The 27,294-nt window shown below is 42.9% G+C and overlaps 2 protein-coding genes across 3 annotated transcripts in view; one reads left to right on the top strand and one right to left on the bottom strand.

The window, feature by feature from the left end:
• Window positions 1-7,052, bottom strand: part of LOC137347163 (calcipressin-3-like) — a 164,327-nt gene extending 157,275 nt beyond the window's left edge. Inside the window, exons 1-2 of one of the 2 annotated variants that reach the window (XM_068011331.1) lie at window positions 6,999-7,052; window positions 5,599-5,869 (exon numbers count right to left, since the gene is read on the bottom strand). In XM_068011331.1, the coding sequence (XP_067867432.1) occupies window positions 5,599-5,790 (192 nt within the window). In that variant the 5' untranslated portion in view covers window positions 5,791-5,869; window positions 6,999-7,052. The other variant, XM_068011332.1, reaches the window with a different exon arrangement.
• A 3,448-nt stretch (window positions 7,053-10,500) lies between these two features.
• LOC137347162 (keratinocyte-associated protein 3-like) overlaps window positions 10,501-27,294 on the top strand; it is a 47,635-nt gene continuing 30,841 nt past the window's right edge. Inside the window, exon 1 of the mRNA XM_068011330.1 lies at window positions 10,501-10,646. Within this exon, the coding sequence (XP_067867431.1) occupies window positions 10,634-10,646 (13 nt within the window). The 5' untranslated portion in view covers window positions 10,501-10,633. The remainder of the gene's footprint in view (window positions 10,647-27,294) is intronic.

The raw sequence follows: 27,294 nt of genomic DNA, 5'->3' as shown, positions 1-27,294 counted from the left end.
TAGCATACAAGGCTACGGGCCAAGTGCTGGAAAATGGGATTAGAATAGATAGGTGCTTGATGGCTGGAACAGATACGATGGGCCGAACGGCCTGTTTCTGTGCTGTATGATTCTATGAAACTATCTAACTCAGCCTTAAAATATTCAATGACCCTGCCTCCACTGCTCTCTGGAAAGGAGAATTCCACAGCCTAACAATCCTCAGAGAAAAAATTTCTCTCATCGCCATCTGTCACGGTCTTCACGTACAGAAATTTATTCTCATACTACACTGGTTTGCATTTTAATTCAGAGTTTATTTTCATGGTCTTTGGGAGTCTAAATCATATTACATTTTGTTATTTTAAGATTACAATTCATTGCATTTAGAACTGTGTAGTATCCCATGATCTTGTTTTCCTATTTATTTTGAGTTTTTATAATGTGTCTATTTTACCTTGTTTTAACAAGGTTGAGTTCTGATGAAAGGTCATCAACCTGAAATGTTAACTCCATTTCTCTCTTCACAGATGCTGCCAGAGCTGCTGAGTATTTCCAGAATGTTCTGTTTTTATTTCAGATTTTCAGCATCTGCAGTATTTGCTTTTGCATTATGTTTTTAGGATTTACCTAGATAGCTCTGCACTAAACACTAAGCCATAAGAGAGCCCTTACTCCTAACAACTGTAGCATAACTTTATGTGCCTATTACCTACTAACGTAGTGTAGCTCACATTGAACATAAACCCTTGTTGATTTACTTGCATTCTGCATAGGACCCAAGCGCTCTCAGATTTAGGAAATGACAGAACAAACACTATCAGATCACAACTTATGCTATAAAACTATAAAGCAACAGATAGATAGTACTAGTTAAACAGATTTTATAACTGAAAACGATTAAGTTTACAGCAGACAAGGGGACCATTTGGCAATTTTGCCTGTGGCAGTTTTTGTTATCCTAATTGTTTCAAACAGCATTAAAATTGCAAAAAAGATTTGAGCAGATAGTATGACTGGGCAAAACTGTGGCAAATGGATTTCAATGTAGGCAAGTTTTTCTTTTATTTATTCATTTTCATTCACACGACGTGGGCATCGCTAGCAAGACCAGCATTTAATGTTCACTGATGATTGCACAATGTTCAGCACCATTCGCAACTCCACAGATACTGAAGCAGTCAGAGTAGAAATGCAGCAAGACCTGGACAAAATCCAGGCTTGGGCTGATAAGTGGCAAGTAACATTCACGCCACACAAGTGCCAGGCAACGACTATCTCAAACAAGAGAGAATCTAACCATCTCCCCTTGACATTCAATGGCATTACAATCATTGAATCCCCCACTATCAACATCCTAGGGGCTACCATTGACCAGAAACTGAACCGGAGTAGCCATATAAAAACTGTGGCTACAACAGCAGGTCAGAGGCTAGGAATCCTGCAGCGAGTAACACACCTCCTGACTCCCCAAAGCCTGTCCATCATCTGCAAGGTACAAGTCAGGAACGTGATGGAATACTCTCCACTTGCCTGGATGGGTGCAGCTCCAACAACACTCAAGAAGCTTGACACCATCCAGGACAAAGCAACCCACTTGATTGTTTGTTGATGGGGTGACATTCACTCCATTCACCATCGATGCACAGTGGCAGCAGTGTTTACTATTTACAAGATGCACTGCAGCAACGCACCAAGGCTCCTTCAGCACTTTCCAAACCCGCAACCTCTAGCACTTAGAAGGACAAGGGTAGCAGATGTATGCGAACACAACCTGCAAGTTCCCCTCCAAGCCACACACCATCCTGACCTGCAACTATAATCGCTGTTCCTACAATGTTGTTGGATCAAAATCCTGGAACTCCCTTCCTAACAGCACTGTGGGTGTATCTACCCCACATGGACTGCAGCAGTTCAAGAAGGCAGCTCACCACCACCTTCTCAAGGGCAATTAGGGATGGGCAATAAATGCTGTCCTAGCCAGTGACGCCCAAATCCCATGAATGAATTTTCAAAAAAAGAATACTCCGTTGTTTTTTTTTTTTAAAAAGAGATACAGAACTGAAACAGGCCCTTCGGCTCACCAAGTCTGTGCCGACCAACAACCACCCATTTATACTAATCCTACATTAATCCCATATTCCCTACCACATCCCCACCATTCTCCTACCACCTACCTACACTAGGGGCAATTTACAATGGCCAATTTACCTATCAACCTACAAGTCTTTGGCTGTGGAAGGAAACCGCAGCACCCGGCGGAAACCCACGCGGTCACAGGGAGAACTTGCAAACTCCGCACAGGCAGTAACCAGAACTGAACCCGGGTTGCTGGAGCTGTGAGGCTGCAGTGCTAACCACTGCACCACTGCGCTGCCCAAACTTTCTCGATATTATGTGGAGTGAATCGAATTGGCTGAAGACTGGTTTCTGTAATCATGGGAACCTCAGAAGGAGGCCGAGATGGATCATCAACCTCAGTACTTCGGGCTGAAGCTGGTTGCAAATGCTTCAACCTTGTCTTTTACACTCATGTGCTGGGTTGCAAAATGGGAGGTCATCAACTTTAGACCTAAAATGGATAAACCTGAGTAGAGGCCTGCTACCCGACCCGAACCCGGCGACATGTGTCGGGTTCAGGTTGGGTCGGGCCGGACACACATGGTAAGTGCTCTGCTGGTAAGTACTGAATTTTTAAAAAAAAACTTACCTGAGTTGGGAGTCTGGGACAAAACTGAGTCAGCGCAGTGAGCGAGTGACATCACTATGACATCATCGGCATGCACTGCAGCTTCTTGCAGGTTCGGTGTCAGGAAGGTAAGTAAATGGATGGTCAGGTTGGGCTTGGGTCGGGTCGAGTCGGGGCAAAATCAGAGGGACACGGGCCGGGTCGGGCTCAGGTCCGCTGTGGTCCGGTCAGGTTCTATTTTCCTGACCTGAGCAGGCCTCTAAACCGGAGTACTTTCTAAATGGTGAAAAGCTAGTGTAGGTCCAGGGACTTGGTGGTCCATGTATATGGATCATTAAAATGTCAAATACAGGTATAGGAAATAATCAAAAGGATAATGTAATGCTGGGCTTTATAACTAGAACACAAGAGGTAGAAGTTATCGGTATTCAAAGCCCTAGTTAGACCAACCTGGGAATACAATGTTCAGTTCTGGGCATCATACCTTGACGATATATTGGCTTTGGAGACAGTGCAATGTAGATTTACCAGAATGATACTTGGACTCCAAGGGTGAAATTACAAGGAGAAATTACACAAACTAGGACTGTGCTCCCTGGAATTGAGGGATAAGGGATGATTTGATCTAAGTTTTCAAGATATTTAGCAGCACTCATGCAATAGATAGGGAGAAATGTTCCAGTGGTTGGGGAGTCTAGGACTAGGGGACATAGCCTAAAAATTAGTGCCAGATCCTTCTGGAGTGAAGTTAGGAAACACTTGTACACATAAAGGGTGGTAGAAATTTGGAGCTCTCTTTTACAAACAGCACTTGATGCTAGTTCAATTGTTTGATTTAAAATCTGAGATTGATAAAGCTTTGTTAATCCAAAAGGTATTAAGGGATTTGGGTGTACAGAGTTAGGTAACAGATCAGCCATGATCAGAATGAACGGCTGAACAGACTCGAGGGGTTAAACGGTCTACCCCTGTTCCTATGGTCCTAATCCTACACAGACAATATGAATATAGAGTAATTTAGAAACATGGCGATGTTTGATCAAGCAACTCATAGAAAAAGGTTCAATGAATTAAATGGGAACTCCAGCACACATGGTTATCTTTGAAGATGGTACTGAACAATAAAGATTTCACTAACTAGTGCCTTTGGGGGTTTTCAAAATGGTCATAAGAAATCAGTGTTGTTAAGTGATGGATCAGCATTAGTCCATTACCAAAGAGCAACATTTATGACATGCTGTTTGTTAATAGAGAGTATATGGAATTAACATTGCACAAAGCTAATAGTTGATACCACAAGTTTTTAATGGCATAGTGTATCGTTAGTAACACAGCAATGGTAAAGATTCAAAACTTTGTTTACAAGCCAACTGAAGGCTAAACATGACCAATGTGACAAGACTAATTTTTCAGTTCACCATCTATGATACGATTACTGTAACAATAAATGTTACAAAAAAAGTGATTTAACATAATGAATTGCTTTATTTCAAACATGTAGATAAGCAGTTGGCAAAGTGGTCATGGAAGCAATGGGCTGAATTTTACTGCAGGCATCAGGACACTGACATCATGACCAAATGGGGGTCCCGAGCCCACACTTACCAGGAGCCAGACTGGCAGAGCTATTTTCCTGGAGGTAGCCTCCTAATTGGCCACCTCCGAGTTCGCCATCCAATTAAAGGACAGCGAGCAGGCTCCTGATGCTGCCAGCCCAATCACGGAGCTGGTAGCTCTGAAACCTCAGCAGTACCACTGGCAGAGATGGGCACTGCTGAGACAGGTTGGAGATTGAGAGAGTGCCTCACCATGGAGGCACCCAAGGAAAGGTTAGTTAATAATAAGCATTCAGAGGGACCAGCAGGCAGCCTCTCTGATTGGAGGGGAAATCCCTCCATAGAGCCCATTGAGGCCACGGGGGCTGCCTTCCCTGCCCGTGGCCCCCTCTTTGGAGATGGAGCCTCTGGCCCCAAAGACCCCGAACAGCTGCTGGGAGGCCACCTCCATGAAGCTGGCGGTCTCCTCACACAGCAGGGAGACACTCCAATCTGGAAAAAAAAAAATCGCCCCCAAGTGGATCCTTCATTACTTGAATTGGCTGCCCTCCTTAGTTGAGTGGGCAGCCAGTCCACATGCCATCCTACTCCCAGGAAACTTCCCTGGTGGTGGGAATGCATCAGGGAGCTGTCCTGATATGTTTCCTCACTATTGACGAGCAACTGCTTTTCTCAAAACATGGTGGACAGTTGGTTTCTATCTTAAGTGCAGGTAAAGATGCCACTGTACAGCAGTTAAAACATTTGCTGATCTCTTGCTGGTACACCCATTATTTGGATAGTTGCTTGGCTGTGTAAAATGTATATGTTGAAGAGGAAGAAACGTTTACATAAAGGAGAATTTGGGAGTCACTGAAATTAACAGAATGATGCAGATATTAAGGGAACTAGATATTTGACAGTCAAAATAAGGAAATACTAAACTCCATTAAAGCCATACTTGGAATATTATCTACAAATAATTTTGAACCTGTACAATTAATTTGATGGACCACAATGGTAATATTGCCTTCATGCTTCAAGGATATCGTGCCAATGGAAGGAGCATGAGTTTGAAGCAACTGAGATAATTCCTAGGCTCAGATTTACAAGCCACCTAGATGAAGTGAAAGAAATTAAATAATAAATGCAAACAACAATCTTCTAACCTCTATGAGATACATACAATCAAAGAAAGGACATGACACTAGCATTTAGTGGAGAAGTTTAAAGGAAAAAAACTATTAAGAGTAGAATGTTTCTTCCCCTTCCCAATTCCTGGCCAGAGCTGGATGGCAAACCTTTAACTCTCCTTTGGTAATGCTTTCCTTGGCATGGTCAATAAGAACAATTAAACTTAAATAATAATACATGGCTTCCATATTACAGACTTACCCTCTGTTTTTCGTCTTCATAGACGGATTCATGCACACAGCAAGCAAAGAGAGAGGTAGGAAAGTCGCTCAAATCCATAACCCTGGAGTCCAAACCATCATCGTTCTCAAACATGAGACCCTCTTGATCACTGTCACAAAGATTGGAGTGGTTTGAAGTCTCAGGCCATATCTGTGCACTATCGCGTATCATTGTGTCACTGCCTGAACCACTGGTTGATAGTTCTCATTTAAAACCCGGATAAAAATGGCACCAAATTTAAAATACCCACCTAAAACGGGAAAAAAACACCAATTATTGAGACGAGTATAGTTAAAAGAAAGTGACAAACTTTTACCAACTTAAAACTGAAGCTATTTTATGCAACCCGCTTACATGATTAATTTTATATTAGAAGCCAATTTCTATCCATTCTGCTTCAAAAACAAAATTAGAAGTCAGACAAGACAGGATTCAAAATAAACCAAATCCAGATATAGTTCATTGCAGTAGTGACAACACTAATGTATAAATAGCATTGTACTTAGAAATGTCTTGGAAAGAGGTCAACATGCAGTAAATACAATAACCTTTAATATTTTTATTAAACTCATTATACAACACTCAAAAGTCAATAAATAGCTTTTGCACATTCAAAATGCATACTCCAACCTTAGCATTTTTATTTTTTTTTTGCCCAATAATGGCTGTAAAGCTCCATTACAGTTCACCCCATTTAGGTCATATAAAGATATTTTCTAAGAATAAGGTGCATCACTGCCAGGACACAAACTCATTCTCCCTCAGAGAAAGCACCTGGTCTCGACTGGAAGCCGAAACTGAAATCAGAAATGCACAGGTTGTCGCACTCCATGGCAAGATGCACCAGTGCACTTGTATGATTCATAATCCACATGTCTCCAGGTCGCTTTCTTTTTTAAACTCACAGCATTGTGCACTTTTAACAAACTCTAAACCTAATAAAACTATTCAGGAGGCTTAGACAATTATTGCAGCCCTGAAAAGATTAACAGCTGTGCTGTAAACACATTTGGATTTATAAACTGTATCATTCAGATTAAAGCAGAAGCTGTGACAGCAGTGTCCCTTTGAGGAAACTCAAACGATTATACTAATTTCTGGATCTAATCACAACAACAGATACAGTCCTTAAAAATGTCAGAAATTATGGTAAATAAAAGTGTAAAAATCCTTTTTGCTCTTATGTACTGCATATCAATTATAATGTGCCAATAACCAGATATTAGCTAAAATGTTTAAACTGACAATTAGAAAAAATACGAGTTTTTTTAAAACTAACGGTATTTAAATAAACTCAACTGTCTATTCCTGATGATACTTTTCTATTAAATTAAACACAGAGCAGAGGCAATAATGTTTCAGAATAATCCCCGACAAACCTGCAGCTGCTCCGTTTATCCCCACCCTCACTGCACCTTTCGCAGCTCCGGTTGCTAACGAACAACCTAACTTGAATGGTGGTCTGATTGACGTCACTTCCAACCAATCACAGAGCGAGAAAGTTGGCCGGCCTGTCGCTGATGTCATCAACGCCGAATCAGCGCGCTGGGGCGGGGCTAGAAGCAGCAGGTTAGGATGAGAGGCAGCAGGTTAGGAGGAGCGGCGGCGCTTCCTGAGCTGCTGCCGGTTTTTGGTCCGTCCTCCTTTTCCTGTCGCTTCGGCCCCAGTTTGCTTCCTTGCGCCATGGTTCCGTCAACTTCGACCTGTTTCTTCATGTTGTGACGCTCTCCACATGGAAATAGGTGCAATGCATAAAATTGCCTTCAATGTGAAACATTTGCACGGTTACCAAAATGCTGCGCAACATGGACAAGATTGAAGTGTTGCGTAGCGTAATGGTGCTATTGAGTCAGCAGGTTGTGGATTTAAACCCCACAGCAGGATTTGCACACACAACAGGCTGACACTCCAATAGTATAGAATTGAGAGTAATTTTAAATTGAGCTGCCTACCCTTTCAAGTGAATTTGAAAGATCCCATGAAAGAAAGACTTTGTATTTATACAGTGCCTTTCACAACCTCAGGATGCCCCAAAAGGCTTTACAATTAAGTACTTTTGAAGTGTAGCCACTGTTAATGTAGGATATGCAGCAGTCAATGCACCCACAGCAAAGTCCCAGAAAAAGCAATGACATAAATGACCAGATCGTTTTTTTTTCAAGTGTTGCTTAAAGGATAAATGCTGGCCAGAACATGAGGAAAACTCCCTTGCTCTTCAAAAAGTGCCAGAGGCTATTTTACATGCAACTGAAAGGACAAGGCCTCAATTTAAGCATTAAAATAAAAGCAAAATACTGCAGATGCCGGAAATCTGAAATAAAAACAGAAAGTGCTGGAGATACTCAGCACGTCAAGCAGTATCTGTGGAGAGAGAAGCAGAGTTAACGTTTCAGGTCTGGGACCTTTTAGCAGCATGATGAAATGTTAATAAAAGCAAAATACTGCAGATGCTGGAAATCTGAAATAAAAACAAGAAATGCTGGAACTTCTCAGCAGGTCTGGCAGCATCTGTGGAAAGAGAAGCAGAGTTAACGTTTTGGGTCAGTGACCCTTCTTCGGAAGAAGGGTCACTGACCCGAAACGTTAACTTTGCTTCTCTTTCCACAGATACTGCCAGACCTGCTGAGTGGTTCCAGCATTTCTTGTTTTTATTTGATGAAATGTTAACTCTGCTTCTCTCTCCATGGATGCTGTCTGACCTGTTGAGAATTTCCAGCACTTTCTGTTCTTATCTCAGTTTAAGCATGTTGCCTGAAAAACAGCATCAGACCCTGCACTACTCCACTGCAAACTTACATTATGTACTCAAATCACTGACTTGAACCCAAACCTTATAGACTCAGAAGCAAGAGTATTACCACTGAGCTGTAAGCTGACATCAAGCTACAGCAGTATTTGAAAAACAGTATGATGGGGGTGGTCTCCTTGTGCCCTGTCCTTCAGTTATCACTCAGCCAACACTCAGGATAATTGGTCATTCATCTCATTGCTGTTTCTGGGATCTCAGCTACAGTGCTTTCCTGCAAAACAACAGCAACTGCAATTCAAAAGTAATTAACTGGCTATAACGTGTTTTGGGACATCCCTAGGATATGAGAATGTTATATAAATGTAAATTATTTCTATTGGGACATTTTGATAAGTTTTTATTAACCAGAGATGTATTCATTATGAGAAATAAATTAAAATCATCCATATACTGACACAGTTCTGAATTATTGTGTTTTGATTTATAACAATTTTCAAACAAGAAGTGGGTAGTTTCAATTAATTACTTATTTTGTTGCACTTCTGGAGTTGGCAGTAGAAATTACCATTATAGCAACTTTGCTTTTCACTGAGTATAACTGTAGTTGTTCTTTTGTGCTATAAAATTGATATATGGTCTTTTTTGCCTGGTACAGTAATAATGAACATGTTTGTAAAGTAGTGATGGCTGGGGGGTGGTGGGGGGTGGGGGGGGGGGTGGGGGGTGGGTGGAGGTGGTGGTTGTTAAAGAGGTGGAAGGGGAGGGGAGAGCTTAATGCCCCAACAATTTTCAGAATGGAGATAGTCCTTGTTATTTTTTTCAATTCCAGGTGTCAGAACGTAAGAAAGAAAAAGGCTACTCATTCAACTTATCCACCTCAATCTTCTTTCCAGAGCACGCCTTGCCATGTTTTATCTTTCTATTCCAATTTGTCTATTTATAACATGTATCCCCTTAATCACTGTTAAATTTTGAATTAACCCAATCCCTTTAGATGTTTATACCCATTCTGAAGAAGCTGTTTCTTAAATTAAATTTAGAACATTAGAACATTACATTAGAACATTACAGCGCTGCTAATACCTAGAAACAATGAAAAACCTGGGTGGCTCTGCTGAAGCCAGTCTTCTGGACTTTGCATATTGGAAATGCACAAGGTGCTATTGACTTTTGATTCCAGATAAATTTAACAGATTTTCTGAAGGCAGGCAGGCTGTAAGAAAGGGAACACAAGCTGTCAGGGAAAAAAACTAATACAGCAAAAGGCAGCAAAGACTTGAACATGTTTTGAAAGTCGACATTTACGGAGAAGTAAAAGACCAACAAAAGCACCAGGGATCTCCTTATTCACAGATGTTTAGGTCAAAAGTGCTTGCAGAAGTAAGCGAAGTGGACTTTTACTTTGAGAAAGGTCTGGCAGATCCAACCCATTGCACCTGGGAGGAGTTTGGGACTTTTAACCATAAAGATTTCACCACCAAAGAGGACTGTGCAACATATAAGTGTGGTGTGAGGTTTTCAAGTGTTTTAATAAGTAAGGAAAATACCTTTCTTTGTAATTTCGGGTATCAGCTACTTACAAAATGCTATTTAGTTAATGGGGATTTATTTTAGTTCACTTGTTATAATAAGTCTTAAAACGTGAAAACTTGGGTAATTCTTTAAGTTGGTCTGGGGGTTCACATCTCGTATTTTAATGTTAATGGTCTCACTGAGGTCATACAGTTCTTGTGTTCTTTGGCTTATACTTGCACCTTATTTGATGCAGATATCTTCAAAAATTCTTCTTGTTAATCCCTTCATTGTTTTAAAATATTGGGTTCTATTCCAATTTATAACCTCATTTTTTCCAGCAAGGACAGATTTAACTTCCTTGGCTCGCTATACTACAAGAAAATTGAAAATCCAAAGAGCCTCAGAAACCATTTCCATCCATCGAGGCTCACATACAAAGAATGAAGACACACTTGGGAGAGGTACCAGACGGCTATTGATCATACCTAACCTTCAGAAAAGGAGAAAAACGCGGAAAAGAAATCAATCATGTTGAGCCTTGCGCAGATACAATGTGAATCCAGACATTCTTATTTTGGCACTTCTTTCTAGCCAGTACTGAAGAGGTTAATACAGGGTGGGCGTGGCTTGAATGCATTCTCTTGAATTCAATGTGGCTCCGAAACTGAATGGATTATTTATTCCTAATTAAAGAAAGGAGACGGCGATCGATTGAAGTGAAACACAGCAGCTTGAAGATTGTGATTGAAGATGTGCAGAATAGGTAAGATTCCTTTCGGGCATCAGTGAGCGTCAAATAAAAAGGGATTTAAGGAAGTGAATGAAGCAAGTGTCAGAAAGTTTTCCAAGCCAGCAGCCTAGGTGGGGGATACAACAAAGCAAATGTTCAGTACAAGCAGGTAAGTTCAAACCAACGCCCGGGCAGTATTGGTTTCGAAAGAGTGAAGTGAATCGGAACTTGGTTTAATCTAATTTTCTTCGCCGTATTCGATGCAAATGTGCAGTTAAATTTCCTGAATCGTGCTGCACGATCCATGAGGACAGCCCTCTGAACAAATAAACCAGTCGCAGCCATAAATGCTGATTTCACCATAGCTTGAACACTGGACGTTTATGACTATCTGCAATGTATAGTCAAATACAAAGAAGAAAGAAGTCAAATACAAGGCCATTTGGCAAATCTAATCCAATACCCATGAAATGGGTATGTAAAATATAGGTTTTATCTCTGGACTTTTTATGATAGTTTCGCTTCAGATGGAGAATGTTAATGATTATATTAACTGAGGTTGAACTATTAAACTCGTTCTTCAAGTATGATTTGCCACTAACCTTGAATGCAAGGATCATAGAATCAGAAATTTACAGCACAGAAAGAAGTCATTCCGCCCACCGTGTGCACACTGGCCAAACAATTAGCCTAATCCCACTTGAGGATATCACTCAGGAGCTTCAAACTTAACTAAAGATTTATTAAGTACTGCCACATGTGGCAAGAACCTTGTGTCTTTTTTGCTGTTTACAACTAAAATTGATTTCTGAGGTTACATTTAGATCATGTCCTCAGTGGATACTGTCTTTAAGTACATTGAGTGACATTAGAATCATAGAATGGTTAAAGCACAGAAAGAGGCCACTTGGTCTGTCATCTCCCTGCCGACTCGTGGCAAGGACTCGTCCCACTCCCCTGCCTTTTCCCTGTCGCCCTGCAGTTTTTTTCTCTTCAGATAATTATTCAATTCCCTTTTGAAGACCTCGATTGAATCTGCCTCCATCACGTTCTCAGGCAGTGCTTTCCAGATCCTAACACTCGCTGCATAAAAAGTTTTTTTCTCATGTCGTCGTTGCTTGCTTCATCTGTCAATCACCTTAAATCGGTGTCCTCTGGTTCTTGTTCCTTCCATCAATGGCAACAGTTTCTCCCTATCTATTCTGTCCCTATCAAAATGAATCACTTCACACTTCTCTGCATTAAATTTCATCTGCCACTTGTCCGCCCATTCCACCACCTCTCTATGTCCTCTTGAAGTTTATCACTATCCTCTTCACAGTTCACAATACTGCCATGATTTTGTCATCCACAAATTTTGAAATAGTGCCCTGTACACTCATTAATATAGATCAAGAAAAGCAGGGTCCTAACACCAACCCGGGAACCCCACTATGTACCTTCCTCCAGTCTGAAAAACAACCATTCACCACTACTCTCTGTTTCCTGTCACTCGGTCAATTTTGTATCCATGCTGCTACTGTCCCTTTTATTCCCTGAGCTCTAAATTTGCTGACAAGCCTGTAATATGGCACTTTTTTAAATGCTTTTTGGAAATACCTATGCACCATATCAACCACATTATCCTCATCAACCCTCTCTGTTACCTCATCAAAAAATGCAAGCAAGTTAGGAAAACAGGATTTTCCCTTAACAACTTCATGCTGGCTTTTCTTAGTTAATTCACATTTGTTCATATGACTGTGAGTTTTGTCCCACATTATCATTTCTAAAAGCTTTCATACCACTCTGCTAAATCTGACTGGCCTGTAGTTGCTGGGCTCATCCTTACACCCTTTTTTGAACAACGGTGAACATTTGCAATTCTCCAGTCCTCTGGCACCACAACTGCATCAAAAGAGGATTGAAAGATTGTGACCAGTGCCTCCACAATTTTCATCCTTATTTCTGTCATTTTCCTTGGATACATCTCATCCAGTTCTGGTAATTTATCAACTTTAAATACAGTCAGACTATCTAATACCTCCTTTTTTAAAATCAATTTTTAGGCCATCCAGTGCCTCAACTACCTCTTCTTTCACTATGACTTGGGCAGCATTTTCCTCCTTGGTAAAAACAGATGCAAAGTCCTCATTTAGTACCTCAGCCATGCCGTTACCTCCATGCCCTTTTAGGTCCCTAATTAGCGCCACTCCTCATTTTACCACCCTTTTATTATTATTTTTTTTTATTTATTCATTCATGGGATGTAGGCGTCACTGGCCAGGCCAGCATATATTGTCCATCCCTAATTGCCCTTGAGAAGGTGGTGGTGAGCTGCCTTCTTGAACCACTGCAGTCCATTTGGGGTAGGTATACCCACAGTGCTGTTAGGAAGGGAGTTCCAGGATTTTGACCCAGCAACAGTGAAGGAACAGCGATATAGTTCTAAGTCAGGATGGTGTGTGACTTGGAGGGGAACTTGCAGGTGGTGGTGTTCCCATGTATTTGCTGCCCTTGTCCTTCTAGTTGGTAGAGGTCGCGGGTTTGGAAGGTGCTGTCTAAGGAGCCTCGGTGCATTGCTGCAGTGCATCTTGTAGATGGTACACACTGCTGCCACTGTGCGTCGGTGGTGGAGGGAGTGAATGATTGTAGATGGGGTGCCAAATCAAGTGGGCTGCTTTGTTCTGGATGGTGTCGAGCTTCTTGAGTGTTGTTGGAGCTGCACCCATCCTGGCAAGTGGAGAGTATTCCATCACACTCCTGACTTGTGCCTTGTAGATGGTGGACAGGCTTTGGGGAGTCAGGAGGTGAGTTACTCGCTGCAGGATTCCTAGCCTCTGACCTGCTCTTGTAGCCACGTTATTTATATGGCTACTCCAGTTCAGTTTCTGGTCAATGGTAGCCCCTAGGATGTTGATAGTGGAGGATTCTGCGATGGTAATGCCGTTGAATGTCAAGGGGAGATAGTTAGATTCTCTCTTGTTGGAGATGGTCATTGCCTGTCACTTGTGTGATGCAAATGTTACTTGCCACTTATCAGCCCAAGCCTGGATATTGTCCAGGTCTTGCTGCATTTCTACACGGACTGCTTCAGTATCTGAGGAGTCATGAATGGTGCTGAACATTGTGCAATCATCAGCAAACATCCCCACAAATAATAATTTTATTATTATTTATACACCTTTACAAGACCTTTGGATTCCCTTTTATGTTAGCTGCCAGTCTCTTCTCATACTCTCTCTTTGCTGCTCTTATTTGTTTTTTCACTTCCCCTCTGAACTTTCTATATTCAGCTTGGATTTAAATTGTAATATCTACCTGACATCTGTCAGATAAACCCTTTTTCTGCTTCATTTTACTCTCTATCTCTTTCTTCATCCAGAGAGCTCTGTTTGCCCGACCTTTCCCCTTGTAGGAATGTACCTTGACTGTACTCAAACTATCTTATCTTTAACTGCAGCCCATTGTTCTGTTATAGTTTTGCCTGCCAATCTTGGATCCAATTTACTTGGGCCAGATCCATTCTCACTCCCTTGAAGTTGGTCCTCCCCCAATTATTCATCTTTACTCTGGATTTCTCCTTGTCCTTTTTCATAGATAACCTTATGATACTATGATCACTGTTCCCTAAATGTTCCCCTAACAATTGATCCACCTCATTCTCCAGAACCAGTTCTAGCAATGCCTGCTTCCTTGTTGGACTGGAAACGTACTGATCTAGAAAATTCTCCTGAACACACTCTAGAAACTCTTGCCCCTCTCTGCTCTTTACACTATTACTATCCCAATCTATATTAGGATAAAGTCCCCCATTATAACTACTCTATAATTCTTGCACCTCTCTGTAATTTCTTTGCAAATTTGTTCCTCTAATTTCCCACTAGTTGGTGGCCTATAACATACACCCAGCAATATAATGTACCTCATTGATTCTTAGCTCTAACCAAATAGATTCTGTCCTTGACCCCTCTAGGATGTTCTTTCTCTCCTTAATCAATACTGCTACCCCTCCTCCTTTCTTTCCTTCCCTATCTTTCTTAAACACCTTTTATGCAGGAATATTTAGTACCCAGTCCTGCCCCTTTTTGTGCTAGATCTCTGTTATTGCTATTACCGCGCAGCTATCTGCACCTGCAGCTCACCAACCTTATTTACCACATTCCGCGCATTTGCATATATGCACAGTAAACCTAATTTAGACATTATCACATTCTTTCTTATTCTGACCTCATCTAATAACTTACTATTTCCTACTCTAGTGCTATCTGTCTCTCCCAATTCTCAGTTCACCTTGGTTTTCCTCTCATATTATCACCTGGTTCCCACACCCCTGCCAAGTTAGGTTAAACCCTCCCCAATAACAATAGTAAATTGCCCCACAAGGATATTGGTCCTGGTTCCGTTCAGGTGCAACCCGTCCAGCCTGTACAGGTCCCATCTCCCCCAGAACTGGTCCCAATGTCCCAGGAATCTAAAGCTTTCCCTCCTGCACCATCTCTCCAGCCACACATTCATCTGCTCTATTCTTCTATGTCTTTACTCACTTGTGCATGGTACTGGGAGTAATCCGGAGATTACTAACTTTGAGGTTCTGCTTGCTAGTTTCCTTCCTACCTTCCTAAACTCTGGCTGCAGAACCACATCCCTCTTTCTACCTACAGCATTGGTAAAAACATAGACCACGACCACTGGCTGGTCACTGTCCCCCCTCAGGGTGCTCTGCAGCTGCTCAGTGACATCCTTGACCCTGGCACCAGGGAGGCTACATACCATCCTGGATTCACGTCTGCGGCTGCAGAAATGCCTCTCTTTTCCCCTAACTATCGAATCACCTATCACAATTGTTTTTCCAATTTTCTGCTGCCTCCCCTGTACTGCTGAACCAGACGTAGTGCCAAGGACTTGACTCTGGCTGCATACCCCAGAGGAGCCATCATTCTCACCAGTATTCAGAATGGAATACTGGTTGGAGAGTGACATACACCAGGGGACTCTTGCACTACCTGGCTAATCCTTCTTGACTGCCTGGTGGTCACCCATTCCCTCTCTGCCTGCATACCCTTTACCTGTGGGGTGACCAGATCTATAAGCATGCATCTACGAGACTCTCAACCTTGCAGATGCACCACAGTGATGCCAGCTGCTGCTCAAGCTTTGAAAACTGGAGCTCAAGCTGTTGCAACTGATGACACTTCCTGCACATGTAGTTGTCCAGGATACGAGAAGTGCCCTGGAGTTCCCACATAGACCAGAATGTGCACTCCACGGGACTGAGCTGCCCTGCCATGCTTCTATTTATTACACTCTTAACTGACTCAACAGAAATAAACTTAAATGAATAAACACTCACCAGCTGCTCTCCAGTCAGCTGCTTTCCTTGTGCAATGGTCACTTTAGTTGTTTTATATCTCTCCCTGCTGCTTGCACTCCTTTACTTCTGGGCTGTCTGACTTTTGAACCAATTGATCAGATGCTAAAAAATACTAAACACACAAGTGGGGGATATATAGATATTGAACTTACATACTTACCTAAAAAAAAGCCTCAGGTTCTGCTTTTTCTCCCTCTATCTGTTGTGATGTCACTTTAACATCACTTTTTTGGATTTCTTCTGTGTTCGATTTGACTCTCGCTCCTCCATATCTGGCCTCCAATCTCATACCGTGGTTTTTTGCATCCCCACTGTGCTCCCGCTCCTTTATATCCAGCTTCTGATCTCCTGGTACGCTTTTTTCATTCTTACCAAAGGGATGGAAAGCAATAGCAAGTAATGGCACATCTTCCAGCAGCCATTTTGAACTGAATAGAGTGAGGTGGTTGCAGTGATGGTGCTCATTGTAGATGGGATCCATAAGCATTACGCTTTTTAAGCAGCAGAAAGGTAAAGTTGTGAATAATTTGCCCAAACCAACATCACAGGCAATTAATTGTAAATAAATTTGAGGTTACTCAAATAACAACTAAATTTATATAGAACCTTTAAAATAATAAAATGTCCCAAGGCACTTCATAGGAGCAATATAAAACAAAATATGACACTGAGTCACATAAGGAAATGTTAGATAGATGATCAAAAGCTTGGTCAAAGAGTTAGGTTTTAAGGAGTGTGTTAAGGAACAAAGCGAGGTAGAGAGGTACATTCAGGATTTCGGGCCAAGGCTACTGAAGTCACGACCAGCAATGGTGGAGCACTTAAAATCAGGGATGCTTAAGAGGCCAGAATTAGGCGAGCGCAGATATCTCGTAGTAAAGTCGCCTTTATTTGAATTTAAAGCTCCAGCCTCCCTGGACCATATATTTCTTTGTTATTTCTGACCAATTACCATTGTGCAATCCGAGCCATATATCACTCTTGATTTGCAAAGAAATAGAACAATTTTTTTTACATATTTGCATCTTTCTTTAAATTACCTTTGCAAATAGCAATCAAATCAGTTTCATGCAAACAGCTACTTCAGCCTCAGAGTTTACAGAGGGTTATGTTGCATTTTCTGGAATGGGTTATCGAAGAATAAAAATCAATATTGGTGACTGGAATCTCCTCCATTTATACTTTGAAATAATTGTTAATATGGAAGAGAGTCTGAGCACAAAGCAAAATATCTTCAAGGTCATGAAATTTAACTTCCAACAAGTGCTTATATCTGTAGTTGTCGATAGGGCATAATAACTAGATTGATGGGAAGTTGCTTTATAAAACCTCAAAAAAAACCTGGATTTTCTTTCCAGAACTAAATAATATGTTTTAAAGAAATGGTTATCTGAGAATCTAAAGTATTCTAAGTCTTTCATATATCTCATGGGGTGTGGTGTCAATGTTGAGGTCTTCCAGGGCCACTCCTTCCCGACTGTATGCCATAGTGCCGCCACCTCTGGTGGGTCTGTCCTGCCAGTGGAACAGGACATACCTAGGAATGGTGTTGGAGGAGTCTGGGACATTGGCTGTAAGGTATGATACGGTGAGTATGACTATGCCAAGCTGTTGGGTCGACTGGGCAGGGTGTGCCTTTGTCATTTGCCTAGGTTGATGCTGGGTGGTCCATCTGGTTTTGTTCTTATTTGACTAAATGTCCAAAGCCAGACTCCTCCATCTCCATTCTTGGGTATGTCCTGACGCACCAGAGGTGGCGGCACAGTGGTATACAGTCAGGAGGGAGTGGCCCTGGGAGTTCTCAACACTGACTTCGAACCGCATGAAGTCTCATGGAATCAGGTCAAACATGGGCAAGGACACCTCCTGCTGATTACCACCGAGCGCCCTCCCTCAACTGATGAATCAGTTTTCCTCCGTGTTGAAAACCACTTGGGAGAAGCACTGGGGGTAGCAAGGGCACAGATGTACTCTGAGTGGGAGACTTCAATGTTCATCCTCAAGAGTGGCTCGGTAGCACCACTACTGACCAAGCTGGCCGTGTGCTGAAGGACATATCTGCCAGACTGGACCTGCAGCAGGTAGTGAGAGAACCAACAAGAGGGAAAATCCTACTTGACCTCGTCCTTACAAACCTACCTGTCGCAGATCCATCTGTCCATGACAGTATTCGTAGAGATGACCACCGCACAGTCCTTGTGAAGACGAAGCCCTGTCTTCACACTGAGGACACCCTCCATTCTGTTGTGTGGCAATACCACATGCTAAATGGGATAGACTCAGAACAGATTTGGCAGTTCAAAACTGGGCATCCATGAGGCGCTGTGGGCCATCATCAGCAGAAGAATGTATTCAACCACAGTCTGTAACCCTATGGCCTGGCATATCCCTCACTCGACCATTACCATCAAGCCAAGGGATCAACCCTGGTTAAATGAGGAATACAGGGGAGCATGCCCAGAGCAGCACCAGACATACCTAAAAATGAAGTGTCAACCTGGTGAAGCTACAACACAGGACTTCTTTCTTTCTTTTGGGCCTCCTTATCTCGAGAGACAATGGATACGCGCCTGGAGGTGGTCAGTGGTTTGTGAAGCAGCGCCTGGAGTGGCTATAAAGGCCAATTCTGGAGTGACAGGCTCTTCCACAGAGCAGAGAAATTTGTTTGTCGGGGCTGTTGCACAGTTGGCTCTCCCCTTGCGCCTCTGTCTTTTTTCCTGCCAACTACTAAGTCTCTTCGACTCGCCACAATTTAGCCCTGTCTTTATGGCTGCCCGCCAGCTCTGGCGAATGCTGGCAACTGACTCCCACGACTTGTGATCAATGTCACATGATTTCATGTCGCGTTTGCAGACGTCTTTATAGCGGAGACATGGACGGCCGGTGGGTCTGATACCAGTGGCGAGCTCGCTGTACAATGTGTCTTTGGGGATCCTACCATCTTCCATGCGGCTCACATGGCCAAGCCATCTCAAGCGCCGCTGACTCAGTAGTGTGTATAAGCTGGGGGTGTTGGCCGCTTCAAGGACTTCTGTGTTGGAGATATAGTCCTGCCACCTGATGCCAAGTATTCTCCGAAGGCAGCGAAGATGGAATGAATTGAGACGTCGCTCTTGGCTGGCATACGTTGTCCAGGCCTCGCTGCCGTAGAGCAAGGTACTGAGGACACAGGCCTGATACACTCGGACTAACACAGGACTACATGTATGCTAAATTGTGGAAGCAGCATGAAATAGACAGAGCTAAGTGATCCCACAACCAGCGGATCAGATCTAAGCTCTGCAGTCCTGCCACATCTAGTCGTGAATGGTGGTAGACAATTAAACAACTAACTGGAGGAGAATGCTCCCAAAACATCCCTTTCCTCAATGATGGGGAAGCCCAGCATGTCAGTGCAAAAGACAAGACTAAAGCATTTGCAACCATATTCAGTTGCGTGGATGATCTCTCTCTGCCTCTTCCTGAGGCCCCCAGCATCACAGATGCCAGTCTTCAGACAATTCGATTCACTCCACGTGATATCAAGAAATGGCTGAAGTCACTGGATACAGCAAAGGCTATGGGCTCTGACAACATCCCTGCTGTAGTACTGAAGACCTGTGCTCCAGAACTAGCCACACCCTTAACCAAGCTGTTCCAGTACAGCTACAACACAGGCATCTACCAGACAATGTGGAAAATTGTCCAGGTATGTCCTGCCCACAAAAAGCAGGACAAATCCAACCTGGCCAGTTACTGCCTCATCAGTCTACTCTCAATCAGCAGCAAAGTGATGGAAGGTGTCGTCGACAGCACTATCAAGCAGCACATACTCAACAACAACCTGCTCACTCATGCTCAGTTTGGGTTCCGCCAGGGCCACTCGGCTCCAGATCACATTGCTCTTTTGTCCAAACATGGACAAAAGAGCTGAGTTCCAGAGGTGAGAGTGACTGCCCTTGACATCAAGGCAGCATTTGACTCTGTGTGACATCAAGGAGCTCTAGCAAAATTGAAGTCAATGGGAATCAGGGGGAAAATTCTCCACTGGTTGGAGTCATACCTTGCACAAAGGAAGATGGTTGTGGTGGTTGGAGGCCAATCATCTCAGCCCCAGGACATCACTGCAGGGGTTCCTCAGCGTAATGCCCTAGGCCCTACCACCTTCAGCTGTTTAATCAATGACCTTCTCACCAACATAAGGTCAGAAGTGGGGATGTTCGCTGATGGTTGCAGTGTTCAGTACCATTCGCCAGCCCTCAGATACTGAAGCAGTCCTTGGCCGCATGCAGCAAGACCTGACTTGTGCTGATAAGTGGCTAGTAACATTCACGCCACACAAGTGCCAGGCAATGATCATTTCCAACAAGAGAGAATCTTACCATCTCCCCTTGATATTCAATAGCTTTACTATCGCTGAATTCCCCACCATCAACATCCTGGGAGTTACCATTGACCAGAAACTGAACTGGAGTAGCTATATAAATACCATGGCTACAAGAGCAGATCAGAGGCTGGGAATCCTGCAGCGAGTAACTCACCTCCTGACTCCCCAAAGCCTGTCCACCATCTACAAGGCACAAGTCAGGAGTGTGATGAATTCTCTCCACTTGCCTGGATGAGTGCGGCTCCAACAACACTCAAGAAACTTGACACCATCCAGGACAAAGCAGCCTGCTTTATTGGCACCCCATCCACAAACATTCACTCCCTTCATCACCAATGCACAGTTGCAGCAATGTGTACCATCTACAAGATGCACTGCAGCAATGCACCAATGCTCCTTAGACAGCACCTTCCAAACCTACAACCTCTACCACCTAGAAGGACAAGAGCAACAGTGCATGGGAACACCTCCATCTGCAAGTTCCCCTCCAAGCCACACACCATCCTGACTTGGAACTATATCACCATTCCTTCACTGTCACTGGATCAAAATCCTGGAACTCCCTTCCTAACAGCACTGTTGGTGTACCTACCCCACATGGACTGCAGCGGTTCAAGAAGGCAGCTCACCACCACCTTCTCAAGGGCAATTAGGGATGGGCAATAAATGCTGGCCTTGCCAATGGCACTCACATCTCAAGGACAAATAAAAAAATACATTGACAGAAGATTTAGCATGAGAGAAATTCAATTATTCCTACTTCTGCTATTAACTATTTCATCCTTGCAGATGTTAGGCCCTGATGCAATCTTGAATACAATTATGTTTCACTATTGAATGAGTCTCTAAAGATGCTCCTTGCTATTTTAGTCGTTTACTCCATAAAAAACATGCACAACATGTGTAAGACAACTACACTATCTCTTGTTCATCAAAAAAAATGTATCGCAATTAAAGACCTAAAATCAAGGGTGCCTAGCAACACTTAAATAACATTTCATTGACATAAGAAAATGACAAACAGGAAAAGCCCTACTGCTCCATCTAGTCTGTCCCACACAGTTAAAATGCCTTATGCATCACATCCCCTCCCCACTCACTCAAGGGCCATGTAATCTCCTGACAAACAGGGGTCTATCTCAGCTCTCTTGTTCAAGGTCTTTCAGCCTGTTCTTCAGGGCTTTTAGATTAGTTCTGTCACAGTCCAATTTTGTAATCCACTCATAACATTAGTGATATTAGCTGTTGTCTTATGGCATACTGTCACATTTTGATCTTTTAGAATTGAAGTTTGTTCAGCCAAACAAAATTGCTTAAATCAAAAATTATGATTTGTTTAATGGATTATTGGTGAGACTTTCTAAGTGGTAGAACGCAGACACTGTCACAATCTCAATAATTAGCAAACACATAATGGACAGCCATAAAAATAATTGCTACCCAGGGATGAAATAATTATTAACAGAGATAGAAATCATAGGATGTTCCTCATTCTCTTCTTTCACTCTTCACACAAACACATGAAATCCTTTATTAACATGCACAAAATTTCTTGCCTCTAAAACCTTATGCCAAAAGGTTTAGACCCTTGGTCTTTTTGTGGCTTACCTGGGTAATAAAGTCAGGCTGTAGATGCGTTATTAGCTGCTTAGCCTGACTATGCTTCAAATGAATGTGCATGAGCTTTCAATGGAAAATGCACATATCTTTATTTTTTGGCATTAGAATTGCATTAGTACTGATTCCACATCCAACAAATAATTCAGCTCTTTTATTATTTGTGATAGGTTGATTTGAGAAAGGAGAGGTTCTAATGCAGTGTGTCAGCCTGGACTACAGTACCTGAGTGAATTTTTTTAGTGTTCTGTAAGCTCAGATTTAGTGTCGGGGATCAGTGCAGAAGAATTTGTCACCTGTCTTAATTAGTTACCATTTCATCTGCACTTTTAAAGATGTTTTGCTTTCATTGTTGTGCATCATCCTTCAATTTGGAGGATGGGACAATCTGGACTAGACATCTAGATATTTAGCCAGCAGAGGTTCAGCTGAAGCAAGATCAGGTCTACAGTTTTGCCCTTCATCTTAATTCCATTTGGGACTCTATGTAGTAGCTTAAAAGAAAATTGGCAATACTCATCCAACAAAGGTAAGCATTGAGTGGCGGCTTAAGAAGGTATGAAAAACCAACAATAGAATACCTCACTGTGAAGATAAGTGGTCCATTAATGTCCAGGGAAAGTATATTTGCAACTACTCAAAGCATGAACTTTATTCAGAGGTGCAGAAGACTGGGGTTACTATTCCGAACAAATTTCTTTTGTTGATTTATTATTGTCATTGGGTTAAGATTTTCAGTATTTTTATTTTCAATTACCCGACAATTCTGGCCAAAGCTATTTCAGAAGGTTGTGCCATCAGATCCCAACCCGCTATAATAGACTTGGTTATACTCATGGGGTGAGTTTTACCAGTTCTCATCCTACTACAAAATTAAACTTTACGTCGCATAACTCTATCTTGAGAGATAGAAGTGGAAAAAGTGATTGCTTGTCTTGCAGAGGTCAGCCTTGAACAAGAATAACTTATATTTATATAGAGCCTTTAACAAAATAGAATGTCTGGAGCCACAAATGTTTGGTCAAAGAGGTAGGATTTAAGGAGTGTCTTAAAGGAGGAAAGTGAGATAGAAAGGCAGACAGGTATAGCGAGGGAATTCTAGAACTTAGGGCCTAGGCAACTGAAAGCACAGCTGCCAATAGTGGAGCGATTAAAATTGGGGATGCTCAAGAGGCCACATTTAGATGAGTGCAGATATTTACCTTCCTAACAGCACTATTGGTGTACCTACACCCCAAGGACTGCAGCGGTTCAAGAAGGCATCTCAACACCACCTTCTCATGGGCAATTAGGGATGGGCAATAAATGCTGGCCTAACCAGCAATGCCCACATCCCATGAACGAAAAACAAAAAGGGCAAGGCCATGGAGGGATTTGAAAATTATGAGAATTTTTAAATCAAAACGTTGCTTGACTGGGCCAGCAAGTACACCATCATGCTCTCCTAGATGAAAGAGGAAGTACGGCCTTAGCAGGCAGGTGCCTGACTACACGAATGATGAACAGATTTTGTATTAATATAATTTCTTTCACAACCTCAGGGCATCCAAGATGTTTGTCAGCCGAAGAAGTATTTTTGAAGTATTGTCACAGTTGTACTGTAGGAAATGTGGCAGCCAACTTGCACATAACAAGTTCCCACAAACAGCAACAAAATAAATGACCAGATCATCCAGTTTAGGTGTTAGCTGAGGGATAAAGTTTGGCCAGAAAGACAAATTCAGGCCAGGAGTAAAACAATCTGCTGATTTGCTATCACCTGTTTTTTTTTTGCCCGACAATGAAAGTTAAAATTACCCCCAATGTCTTCAGCAGAGGAGGAAAGAGTTAAAAAAAAAAGTGTAATGAAAGAAGAACTGTCATCACCAGCCTTATCCTTGGCCAAATTACTGCATTAGTCAGCCAAATTATCATCTTAATCTTAGAGAGTAGAGCTTATATCAGCGAGGTTTGATGAAGAGGAATTTATTGTGAGAAAACATCAATTGTAGCAGCCTGAGCTTGCCTGGTGTGCAGTTGTTTCATTCCATCACCATTGGAGCAGTGCACTTCCTTTGCATGTTGGGGCAAACACAAGCAGGTTTTCAATGTCTCACTTCTAAAGAGATGACAACACTGCCCTGTATTTCCCTATGTGGTGCCTTTCATTACCTCAGCGTGTTTTAAAGCGTTTCACAGACAATAAATTACTTTTAAAGCACATTCACTATTGTTTTGCAGGCAAATGAAGCAAACAATTTTCACACACAAAAAAAATTCTCAGTCAAGAGAACTGAGCAGCTAATCTGTTTTGATTGTGAGATGAATGTTGACCAGGATACCAGGAGAACTCCGAGCTATCCTTTGAAACACTCTACCCAAAAAGGCAGAAAGTATCTCAGGTTAATGTCTTGTCTGAAAGATTGCCCCTCTAACCATGCAGCACTCCCTCAGTATTGCACTGAGAAGTCAATGAAATTATGTGCTCAGTTATGTTGTGTTGGAACTTGAACCTACACATTTCTGAGATCTGAGTTCTGCCACATTAGTAACAACAATAACTTACATTTATATAGTGCCTTTAACACTGTAAAGCACCCAAGGTGCTTCACAGGACCATATTCAGACAAAAGTTTTCACCACACAGAAGGAAACATTAGAACAGGTGATCCAAAGAGGTTTTAAGGAGCATCTTAAGGAAAGGAAAAGATTTGGGGAGGTGAAAAGTCGTGGGAAGAAATTTCAGAGATTAGGGCCTAGACAGCTGATGGTGCTGCTATCCATAGTGATGTAAATGAAGTGGGAGATACATAAGAGGCCTCAACTGGAGAAACGCAGATTTGTAGAGGGTTGTAGAGCTGGAAGAGGCTACAGATATAGGGGCAATTTCATCACTAGGATGCTAATTTTAAAATTGAGGCATTGATGGATCAGCAGCCAATGTAGGTCAGCAAGCATGGGGATGATGGGTGAATGGGACTTGGTGCAAGTTAGGATATGGGCAGCAGAGTTTTGGCTGAGCTTCAGTTTATGGAGGATGGAAGAAAGGTGGCGGACCAGGAGAGCAGTGGAACAGTTGAGTCTGGAGGTAACAAAAGCAGCAGACGAGGCAGGGAGAAGATGGGCAATATTATGGAGGTAGAAGTAGACGGTGTTGGAGAGTGACTGGATATGGGGTTAGAAGCTCAGCTCAGGATCCAATAGAACTCCAAATTTGTGAACAATCTCACACTCTGATGTAATATGGTTTGCCCAGTACATTCTCTCCTGATATTTCGAATGTGTCTATCATCAAGCCTTTACTTACAAGCAATGAAAACGAATTCTTCAGACTTTTAAAATGCTCATCAATTGTCACAATGAACAAAAATGCACAGATTTACCAATAACTGATCTTCTGCAAGCACTCTCCTCCCAGTGAGACTAAAATTGTAAATCCATCATATAGGAAAATGTTTTCCAAATGTAACACTGCTTTACCAAAAATGTACTGAATAAAAAAAACACAGAGGAGAATATACAGCAACATCAGCATTTTAAGAGTTAGAACCAAGGACACAATTGTTTTATGCACATGTGCTAAAGATCTATTCATATTTCTTAAAACATGTGATGCTGTTTTGTCATTTGGCTCCTGGTTGCCTTGGAGTTCTGTAGGGATAGGAGTATTGTGAAAGTTAATAGCTTTAATATTTCACATATTGCTTTGATGACCTAAAATATGTTACACGTTTTGTTACATTGAATAGCAATGACTCCATAAAGCATTTAGAATAAAACATTAGACTAGTGGGACAAAATAATTATGAATTCAAATGCAACTTATGGGCTGAATTTAGTCATTCCACTGCTGAGATCGGTGACGGGACTGGAAATCGGCACTATTCACAGTTGTGATGAGGATGGCTGCCCCGCTGTAATCATGCGGTGGGTGGCTGTTTTGCATATTGGAGGCGTGGGTGGCGAAGCGGGAGGCGAGATACCAATTACGGCTCCAGATGACCGCGGAGCAGGTGCTGGCACCATATTTAAAGGCCTGCCAGCCCTGCATACACTCCTGCCTGCTTTAAAAGAGTGCCTGCAAATGTGTTGCTGCTGCCCCAGGACTCCTGCTGCTGACTGATAGTCAACCTGTACCCAAGCCTCCAGCGACCATGGCAGAAGGAAGAACCGGGTGGCCCCATGGTTTAGTGATGCCTCCCTCAAGATTCTCCATCAGGCTACAAGGGAAAGGCAGGGAGGTTCTCTTCCCCAGCGATGGCAAGAAGAGGTCCTCCTGCCTGCCCAAGCAAGCCTGGATAGAAATTTCTGAGGAGGTTAACAGCTTTGGGGTCGCAGGCAAGTGAGGTTAAGCATCACCTCATCCTGACAGATGCATGACTGCATCTCAGTCACAGGACACCTTCTTTCAAACCTCACCCCCAATACTTCCTCTGAGAGCTGACGGGAGGATGAGCTCCATAGGAAACCCCAGTACGGGACGAGGTGCTGCCACTAGCAGAACTGTCATCTCTCTGCGAGGTATGACTATCTCCCTCTTTCCACTTGCAGGACAAGAGGGCCCATAACAGGAGGGAGACATCACAGACTGGCAAAGAGATGCCAGAACTCAGGCCTCTCTCCATGGCTGAGGGGGAGGCACCAGAGCTGGCGGGAACACAGGGCAGTCACACAATATCAGATACTGAGACTGGAGTCTCCACGCAAGAGAGTGAAGATTCACTTCCATTGACATTCGGTTCACTTCTGGAGATGCCCATGATGCATGGTTGGCATGTCAAGATCTGATAATCCTAACTCACACATGTTTGTGTTCTCTCATGCAGTGGGTTTCCGCTCAGTGTGGAATCAGGGTCACAAGCTGGTTAGAGCACCGCACACACGTCTGAGCAGCTGACTGAGGCAGAGACAGCCGAAGCCTCTGACGGTCGGAGGACTGTGGATGGCCTGGCACATGTTGAGGGCCAGGCTCATGACGAGCCTCTGCTGTCAACAGCACAGGGCATGCTGGAGTTGCAGAGAGAGGTAAGGCAACATCTGGTGGAGATGCCAGAGGCCATGCGCAGACAATGGAAGAGTTCAGCCATGCCAATGAGTGCTGCTGTGTCCCAGGCATCTGAGTGCAATAGCTTCCTCCACCGAGAGGTTGGCGACCCCCATGGAGAGCCAGATTCTACAGAAGTGCACAGACCTGCACACCATTGCCTTGGCCATGAGCTCTATGTAGTAGTGGCAAGGTGAGAGAAGGCCGAGGCACCTGGAGTATTCTCCAGGCCCTTGTCCTTCTCTGGTGAGCAGGGAGGTTCAAGTGAGCCTTGAAAGGGAGGAGGAGGGGCTGACCTCCACAGCTGGGAACTCCCCTCAGG

This window comes from Heterodontus francisci, chromosome 31 (assembly GCF_036365525.1).
Source record: "Heterodontus francisci isolate sHetFra1 chromosome 31, sHetFra1.hap1, whole genome shotgun sequence".
In the NCBI taxonomy this organism is placed as follows: domain Eukaryota; kingdom Metazoa; phylum Chordata; class Chondrichthyes; order Heterodontiformes; family Heterodontidae; genus Heterodontus; species Heterodontus francisci.
Note: the sequence above shows the minus strand (reverse complement) of the source record. Positions and strands in the feature narration are given on the sequence as shown.